This window comes from Hyperolius riggenbachi, chromosome 8 (genome assembly GCF_040937935.1).
Source record: "Hyperolius riggenbachi isolate aHypRig1 chromosome 8, aHypRig1.pri, whole genome shotgun sequence".
In the NCBI taxonomy this organism is placed as follows: domain Eukaryota; kingdom Metazoa; phylum Chordata; class Amphibia; order Anura; family Hyperoliidae; genus Hyperolius; species Hyperolius riggenbachi.
In genome coordinates, this window is record NC_090653.1 from 129,691,351 (window position 1) to 129,700,461 (window position 9,111).

The 9,111-nt window shown below is 46.9% G+C and overlaps 1 protein-coding gene across 1 annotated transcript; it reads left to right on the forward strand.

Moving 5' to 3' along the window:
* The first annotated feature begins 2,354 nt into the window (after positions 1-2,354).
* On the forward strand, positions 2,355-7,062 carry SLC25A5 (solute carrier family 25 member 5). Its single transcript, XM_068251086.1, has 4 exons — positions 2,355-2,550; positions 5,662-6,148; positions 6,232-6,372; positions 6,580-7,062. The coding sequence occupies exons 1-4, from the start codon at positions 2,440-2,442 to the stop codon at positions 6,735-6,737; spliced, it is 897 nt and encodes a 298-aa protein (XP_068107187.1). The 5' UTR covers positions 2,355-2,439; the 3' UTR covers positions 6,738-7,062.
* The last annotated feature ends 2,049 nt before the right edge of the window (positions 7,063-9,111 follow it).

Sequence of the window (9,111 nt, forward strand, 5' to 3'; positions counted from 1 at the left end):
GATCTCTCTCCCACGCTGGGAAGAGAGGAAGTGTTCTGCCGCCACTGCCAGCTGCTCATATCTGGAGGGGGGAGTGAGAGAGAGGGGGAGCTTCAAGGTGAGGGAAGGGGGGGAGACGTCCCCCCTTCCCCACCGCTGTGCACATCGCTCCCTCTTTTCTCTCCGCTGCCACCCCACCTGCTTAAGGGGGCACAAGATTTATTTGAGCGGGCTCCGCCCCCTCTTGCCCCTGCGTAGAGCCGGCTCTGTACTGAAGGGGTTAATTTAGTTTGAAATCCTGCTGTAATCAATGCATCTAAATGACACTTATGCTACTTAATAAAGTAAGTAATAGTCTGCGTCCCATGTCCGTGTGTGTGTGTTTTCTCTCTGCGCATGTGCAGGGACGCAGAGACACTGAGGGGGAGTGACGAGCGGCTTGCAGGGGAGGACAGGGCCAAGGGGCGGACGTGTGCGGGACAGACGTGTGCGAGCGCGGCGGGCGCATGCTCGCTGACATGCGGTGGGGACAGACCTAGAGCCTGTTTTTAAACAGGCTTAGGTCACCTAGTTTGTTTATATTTGCAAAAATGTCTTCCTTCTGATGTTCAAATGATTGTAAATCGTGTGTTCTAAAATTGTGAGTCGAGTCAGCAGGAAAGCCTGGGACCCTCTTGCGTTTTTGCTAAGGCCCCGTTCACACTGCACGCGTTTCCAGCCGCGTTTTGGAAACGCGTGCGGAAAGCCGACACGCACGACATCAGACAGTGCATAGAGTGCACTGTCTGATGTTCACACTGCATGCGTTCCGGACCTGTGCGGTCCGGGAACGCATGCTGCACGCGTATTTTGCAAAAACGCGCGGCTGTCCCAATCACTTTTCATTGATGGGATCAGCCACACAACGCATACAAACGCGGATGGCGTGCGTTCGCATGCGTTGTGTTCCGCATGTGTGGCCATCTGCGTTTGTAATGTGAACGGCCCCTAAGGGTTTTCATTTTTAAATACACTCTCATTCACTTGAATGAGAGTCACAGCAAAAATAATTTTTCCACAATCCTCTTTCAAGTGAATGAGAATTTTTTTTTTAAAGGCTCCTTCACACCCAATTTTCATTTCGCGTTTTTCACTATGTTGGCCTCAATTGAAACTCAGGAAAAATGCTGCTAAATTACGATTGCCTTTTTAGAAAATCAGAAACTAATTCAGTATGAATTCCAACAATTCCAATTGTAACTTCATTGTACTTGCATTTGGAAAATCGCAAGCCTTTTCAAAAAACAAAAGGAATGCAGTCTGTGTTAAAGGGCCCAAACACTGGCCAAAATGCAGCAGGGGCCCTTTTCCACTAGCAATCGCTAGCGTTCGTGCTAAACGCTAGTGATTCAGCAAAGTTCCAAACTTTCCCGGCGATTGCGATTTTGCTATGAAATGCACTGCATAGCAAAATTGCGGCAAAAATTGTTCCGCGACGCGATTGTGCTTAAAGGGAACCTTAACTGGTGGGGGAAAAAAAATCACTTACCTGGGGGCTTTCCCGAGCCTCCTGCAGCCGTCCTGTGCCCGCGCCGGTCCTTCGGTGCCCTCCGGTCTCCCTCCGCGACTAAGTTTCGTTTTCGGACGACTGCCAGTCGTCCTCGGGCAAAGCGTCCTCTTCTTCCGCATTCCCTGTCGTAAAGAGCCATAAAGCGCGTCCGCATGACGCAAAAAACGAAACTTAGCCGCGGAGGGAGACCGGAGGGCACCGAAGGACCGGCGCGGGCACAGGACGGCTGCAGAAGGCTCGGGAAAGCCCCCAGGTAAGTGATTTTTTTCCCCCACCAGTTAAGGTTCCCTTTAAGTGAAAAACAAATCGCGGTAGTGGAAATTATCTACCGCGATTCCTGTTATTAGGAAAACCGTAGCGATTTAAAAATCGCTAGCGATTTGCGATGTAGCATCGCAATAGCCGCTAGTGGAAAAGGGCCCCAAGTGGGTCCCAGGAAGAGTCTGAAGAAGGCGTATTAGTCAAAAGTATACTATTTTACTTTATAAAATTAGCCGATAAATGGTAATCATCCTGATTCCCAACTTCCTGCTTTTACTGTCGGCTTGCAAAGGTACAATTGCTCGCTTGGAAGAATCAGGCTGGTTGTAGTAAATTCACAGCTCTATCGTCACCTAGCAACTCTCCCCCCTCATAACACGTCATCGCTAACCAGCTATGTGTGCGATGTCGGACCCTCCCCCACCTCCCTCCTGACTGCGCACGCAGCTAAAGAAAAAAAAGCAGGCATTCCATTCTCGGCCCTATGGTCCATTCCCCCAAAACCAGCCTATCAGAGGCGAGCGAAAGCGTGCCCCGCCCTCAGCAGAGCCCTGCACGGTATATAGACGGCCATTTCAGCCGCGTTCTTCCCAGCCCTCGGAAGCTTCAGTACTGCAGCGGAGCCGCGCATTTGTACACCAGCCGACACCATGACCGACGCAGCCATCTCCTTCGCCAAGGACTTCCTGGCCGGCGGCGTGGCCGCTGCAGTCTCCAAGACCGCCGTAGCACCGATTGAAAGAGTGAAACTTCTGCTGCAAGTAAGGGAACGAGCGGATCTGCGGCGGCAGCCGGGGTTACATTCATTCCGTGCCACTGAGGCCTGGCGCACAGGAAGCAGGGAGTGTGCAGAGGGGGCCGCTCAATCTGCAGGGGATCGCAGGGTGATCTGGCTGCAGTGGGATCGCATAGTGATCTGGCTGCAGTGGAATCTGGTAGCAGTGGGGTCGCAGTATAATCTGGCTGCATTGGGATCCTAGTGTGATCTGGGAACAGTGGGATCGCAGTGTAATCTGGCTGCAGTGGGAGCGTAGTGTGATCTGGTAGTAGTGGAATCGCAGTGTGATTTGGCTGCAGTGGGATCGCAGTGTAATCTGGCGCAGGCCTGGTAATCCGCAGTGTCCTTCACTGCGTTGCCTCCTCGCTCTGGGGGATTAACTACCTTCAATGCAAGTCCACGTTATTCGTGTCGTTCTTTTCAGTGTTGTAACGTTTGCATATTTTTATTGGATGGACGACTTCCTGATTCCGGCCAAGGTCGCAGCAAGGAGACCGGCAGTGATGGCTGCTGGGGCGCGGGAGGCCAGGGATTGGGGTGGTATAGATGCACATACGGCATATAGTACAGCGCCGGGTGATCGGGTTGGACAAGGGCGGGATATTTGCCGACTATCAAGTGACCCGGCTTGTGCGTCAGGAGTGGCGCTATCGCCGGGGGCATTCAGGGATCGCTGCACACTGATAGAGAGGGATCCTCTGCCTTCTTTAGTGACTCGTCCTTCCAGCTGGAGCCCGCAGTTGTGTAATGATTTCCCGGGACTCCGGAGCCCCTCCCTTCTCTTACCACGTGTGCGCAGTAGCCGGCACAATGAATGGGGGCAGCACCTTTGTGAGACGTAGTAGTGGGCGGGGCTCGGGAAGCGCGCTCTTCTGAGGGGACTCCGCGGCCTCCTCATCTGCAGCCACCATTTGCATTGATTTATAATTAAATAGCTCGTGCATCTTCGCGTTATAAGTTGTAATTAAAGACACATGACAGTCTAGTGTCCGATTCCCTATGGCCTCTAATTGAAGCCTTTTCACAGTAATGCTCACTTTTGTGAACAGATTGGCAGACATTAAGACTGTCCCAAAACCTGTATATAAAGGTGATCAGTTGAACATGCTTTTTTAATCTCTAGCGAGGAGTGGGGTTAATTTTACCACATTTGTTAAAATTGCATTTATTGCTTGGTCGATTCTTTGCTGAAAATGTTTAGTGGGCAACTTGATGTTATGGTCTCCTACTTCTAACTGAGACTATTTCATGTACTGCTGATTAGTTCTGAGATGTGGATGTAAACTCTCAATGTAGGTAATGTTCTAGAGGGTGGTACCTAGTACTGTAACATGGCCCTGAACCTCTCCTGCCATCCATAGTACTGTACAATTTTTTGTAGAGGGCACCATAAATTTGGTCTTGCCATTTTCATGGTGATGTCTTAGGATCTCCCTTCATTTAACTATCTTGGCACAGCAGTGCCCCGATTTTCCAGACAGTATCAAAGCTGAATTGTGTTGCATTGCCAAAGTAAATCACAATGCAAGTTAAAAACTGGATGAGTGGGAAGTTTCACTCCTCTCCTGTAGCCATATAGATTTGTGGCAGGGTTTAGTTTTCTCAACAGCAAGATTAGGCAAGCCAAGTAACATGCCTGACCTTGGAGCTTATTGATTTGTGCTTCAGGTCACTTGACAGCTAAAGCTGGCCACTTATGATGCAATCTTTTTTATCCAGTCTTACCATTTATATGTAATATAAGAGACTGCCTAAATTATACATTCAATATATTCAATGTTTACTTTTATACTACATAGATTTTGTGAAATTGGATGAGATTGTCGTTGGTGGCCACCTTAAGACTTTCTCCTAGTGGCTTTTCTCTTAAAGAGACTCTGTAACCTCAAAAAGATCCCCTGGGGGGTGCTCACCTCGGGTGGGGGAAGCCTCGGGATCCTAATGAGGCTTCCCACGCCGTCCTCTGTCCCACGGGGGTCTCGCTGCAGCCCTCCGAACAGCCGGCGACAGGCCCGACTGTAAAATCAATATTTACCTTTGCTGGCTCCAGCGCAGGCGCTCTGACGGCTGTCGGCTCCGAACTACACGGAAATACCCGATCTCAATCGGGTCCGCTCTACTGCGCAGGCGCCGGAAACTTGCGCCTGCGCAGTAGAGCAGACCCGACGGCGATCGGGTATTTCCGCGCAGTTCGCAGCCGACAGCCGTCAGAGCGCCTGCGCAGGAGCCGGGAAGGTAAATAATGACGTCATTTTGTTCGGAGGGCTGCAGCGAGACCCCCGTGGGACAGAGGACGGCGTGGGAAGCCTCATTAGGATCCGGAGGCTTCCCCCACCCGAGGTGAGTACCCCCAGGGGATCTTTTGATGTTACAGATCCTCTTTAACTCCAGTATAATCTATCAACTTGTGTATAGCCATGCGAAGAAATGGGTTTGAAACAGTTTGAAGGGGGGAAAAATATTTGGAGCTAGGACTATATTTTTATCACCCTCATTGTGAATAACTTCCAGTCCTGTCATGAGGTCAAAACTCCCAAGTTTTTGTATTTGTCCTTCTTCTCTTGTCCCTGGATCTTCTTGTTTTATCTTAAAGATAACATTAAGTGAGCCAACATCTCCGCATGGCAGCTAGGCAACTGGCATTGTTTATAAGGCAAATATGGCAGCCTCCGTATTCCTCTCACTTTGGGTTCCCATTAAAGCCTGTAGAGGTGATGGGAATTACAGAAAATGTACCCAGCAGAGGCACATGACTAGAGGTCAAAATGAGTAACTACCTTGTGGTTGTAAAAGGACTAGGGATGGCCAGTGAGAGGCGCATCCTTTTGAGTTGATGCAGGATTATTCAACTGGATTGTAAATGTATGTGTGAAAATGGACCATTCACATTCCATGTCTGCAGCATTTGATTGGTCCATTTTCAAGCGTTACACGTTTACATGCATGATTTGCATAATTCTGTAAAAACTTGGAATTTTCATCTTTAAGTGAGGACCTTGTTTTTTTTTTTTACGTGAATAATTAGAATGCTGTAGTCAAAGACCATTACATATGTGAAGTTCCCTTTTTTAATTGCCTTTACTTCTTATTATAGGTCCAGCATGCAAGCAAACAGATAACAGTTGACAAACAATACAAAGGTATCATGGACTGTGTTGTGCGTATCCCAAAAGAACAGGGCTTCTTGTCCTTCTGGCGTGGAAACCTTGCCAATGTCATCCGGTACTTCCCAACCCAGGCCCTCAACTTTGCCTTTAAAGATAAATACAAGAAGATCTTTCTGGATAACGTAGATAAGAGAACACAGTTTTGGAGGTACTTTGCCGGAAACTTGGCATCTGGTGGAGCTGCTGGAGCCACCTCACTGTGCTTCGTCTATCCACTTGACTTTGCCCGAACACGTCTAGCTGCTGATGTAGGCAAGGCTGGTGCTGACAGAGAATTTAAGGGTCTTGGTGATTGCTTGGTTAAAATCTTCAGGTCCGATGGGCTTAAAGGCCTCTACCAGGGGTTCAATGTCTCTGTACAAGGAATCATCATCTACAGAGCTGCTTACTTTGGCATCTATGATACAGCAAAAGGTATGAAAGTTGGTAGATGGCAGTTGTCTTGCAAAGTGTTCTCCTGGTTTTGGCTTGCTTTTTACAGTGTTGTTTTCCTACAGGCATGCTCCCTGATCCCAAAAATACCCATATATTCGTGAGCTGGATGATTGCTCAGTCAGTAACAGCGGTAGCAGGCTTTGCATCCTATCCCTTTGACACTGTCCGGCGTCGTATGATGATGCAGTCAGGCAGGAAAGGAGGTAAGAAACTCTGTATTTTTACTTTATATATTTGTGGAATCCAACATAGCCATGTTATGTGGAGGTTTAAACCTACAGTCTAGCTCCTATCTCAGCATTTGAAGCAATGTCTAGTAGATCTGTAGGTTTGTGATGTGATTCTGTGCATGCAGTTAGGGAAGGGAGTATTGTTTGCTATGTTACTAAGTTTACACATTCTTTTTACAGTTGATATCATGTACAGTGGAACCATTGACTGTTGGAAGAAGATTTCCAGAGATGAAGGCGGCAGGGCGTTCTTCAAGGGAGCCTGGTCCAACGTGCTGAGAGGAATGGGTGGTGCTTTCGTCCTGGTGTTATATGATGAGATTCAGAAGTACATCTAAATGTGTCATTGTCCACATGTCTTTGACTTGGCATGCTATGTAACATACCCTTGAGCGTTCATGGACTTTCTTTTTTTTTTTTTTCGTCAAACACACCTTTATTTATAAAAAGCGACCAGTTGTTTGGGGAAACAAAATTTATTCCATCTCACCAACGTTCCATATTAACACAAATCATTCCCTTTACTTGCTTACTGCCATTGGGAAACCTACAGTGCACCTTTGGCAGTATGTGAGCTTACTTGATGGGACTCAATGCTTTATTTTTTATTTCAGTTCATGTTTTAAGTAACCTAGGTTGGAGAAAATAAAAAACATGGATCTACTTTTGTGTTTTTAATGGTGTTGCATGGGTGTGCACAATGGTACCCAGTTAACATGGCTTTAGCAATAGCTTAAACAAGTCTGTTTGCAATGATGGGTCAGTTCACAGTTTACTTTTAGGAAAAGGTGTTGGTGGGGTAGTAAGAGGTTTGGACCTAAGTTTTATTGTGGTACTGTTTCCTAGTAAAGGATGGTTGAGACTCAAATTTGAGTCGTTGCACCTTAAGCCTCTTTCAGGTAGACTACTGACAGCAGTGAATTCACCACCTGTCAACTGCTCTCATGCACCAGCCTGGCAGTATACAGGCGGCCCTTCCATAGTCAGATCTGAGCATGGCTGCAGCTGTGCTCAGATGTGACCTGTTGCAGTTCTTTGCTACTGGGTAATTTGGTTCATTTCCAGCTTGACATGGCAGATCAGAGGTTTGCTTTTGACCATCCTTAATTTATAAAGCTCTTGCTCCCTGTCAGACATAAGTGATAAGACAGTCAGAAGCTGTTCTGACTTCAATGCAGAAACAGTGCTAATTGTATGCAGCTTGGAACAGGGCCTGTCCAGTTATGCAGAATGTTTTTGGCTGGCCGGTTCAAGGTTGAATACAATTTATTTCACATGCAAGCCAGCATCATTTCTTCCAGATGTTGCCTAGAGTGATTTAACAGGACAGAACACAAGCTAAAAACCAGGGCTGTGGAGTCAGTACAAAATTCTTCCGACTCCTCAGTTTATGAAACCACGACTCTGGGTACCCAAAATGGCTTAGACTCCGACTCCTTAGTCTAATACTTAACAGGGCTGTGGATTTTGTACAAAAATCGTCCGACTCCTCAGTTTATGAAATCTCCGACACCGAGTGCCCAAAATTGCCTCAACTCCGACTCCACAGCCCTGCTAAAAACAGGCTAAATGGGGTCTCTACAAGTAGGGATGGATGAGATGCTGATTCAGAGTTGATGCAAATGTTATGTTAGTTTTTTTTTAATGCACAGTACAAATGGGCCAGTTAAATAGAGGGGGTGGTCAATACAGCTTTGTAATGGCTTGTAGTGCACAAAAAGGCACCAACTCTGTACAGGGCTAGAGATGGCCAGATAAATTGTACCTGAGATGGTGTAAAGTGCAGTAACTATACTTGGGACTTCCTCCAGCCCCACCTTGTGTGAGGGCTGAATCACTGGATGGTCTGTTGTCCCATGGTCACCTTTAGTAAGGATCTATACAGGACATGCAGAACAGCCAACTTATGGCATTTTGGTTTGACTTGCAGTTGTGTACCACCACTAAGAATGCTTAACTAAAAAGTAAACCTGAGACAAAGATGTAATACTTGGGGCTTCCTCCAGCCCCATAAAAACCAGTCCCTAGCCAGCTTCCCAAGTGCCTCCATTTTTCAGCTATTGGTCCTGGTAACCTGGCTCAGCTGTGCCAGTTAGGCTAAATCCTGGCATGTGCCTGTATAAATTGTGACTAATTCTGATATAGTAAACTTCAAGTGACCTGGCCAAGTGGTTTACTATTAAGATTTTACTCTTATTATGAATCCTGCAAGCAGTAGCTGCCAGTGCTTGATTTGTTAGAAGTGGGAGGCGCAATCTCACTTTAATTCATCTGGGTATTTGACTTAGCACCCAGCAGCAGTGTGCATTTTTAAACCTGCCTGGTACTTGACTGTAAATCAAATTTGTACCTACACATCTTGGCACATGCTAGTTGTCTCATCGTGTTTGTAGAGTCGGACCCACTACAAAAATATATTAAATTTGCAATTTATATTAACAGGTTGACACTGTAAACTGGTGTCTAAATTTAAAATCATTGTACCAGTGAATACAATTAGGGGCTTGTTGCTCTTTACTATGCAGGTGACAATGGGTTTGGGCTGTTGGCGAAATAAATGCAGCAGCATGTTCTTGAAATGTATTGCTGTATATTTGACAGAACTGTCATTGCATGCATTTCAGTTCTTGCAGCTGCTTTGCTGCACCCACTCTGTACAGCTTATGATGCAGGTTTGGTGACACATTGGAAGCTCTAGGAGATGCAGCTGCT

What these genes read in the sequence shown, in the direction of transcription:
- SLC25A5 (XM_068251086.1), top strand. Translation starts at nt 2,440, where the DNA reads ATGACCGACGCAGCCATCTCCTTCGCCAAGGACTTCCTGGCCGGCGGC. An exon ending in GAGTGAAACTTCTGCTGCAA is followed by an intron (nt 2,551 to 5,661) that starts GTAAGGGAACGA and finishes TTCTTATTATAG; the next exon opens with GTCCAGCATGCAAGCAAACA. An exon ending in GCAGTCAGGCAGGAAAGGAG is followed by an intron (nt 6,373 to 6,579) that starts GTAAGAAACTCT and finishes TTCTTTTTACAG; the next exon opens with TTGATATCATGTACAGTGGA.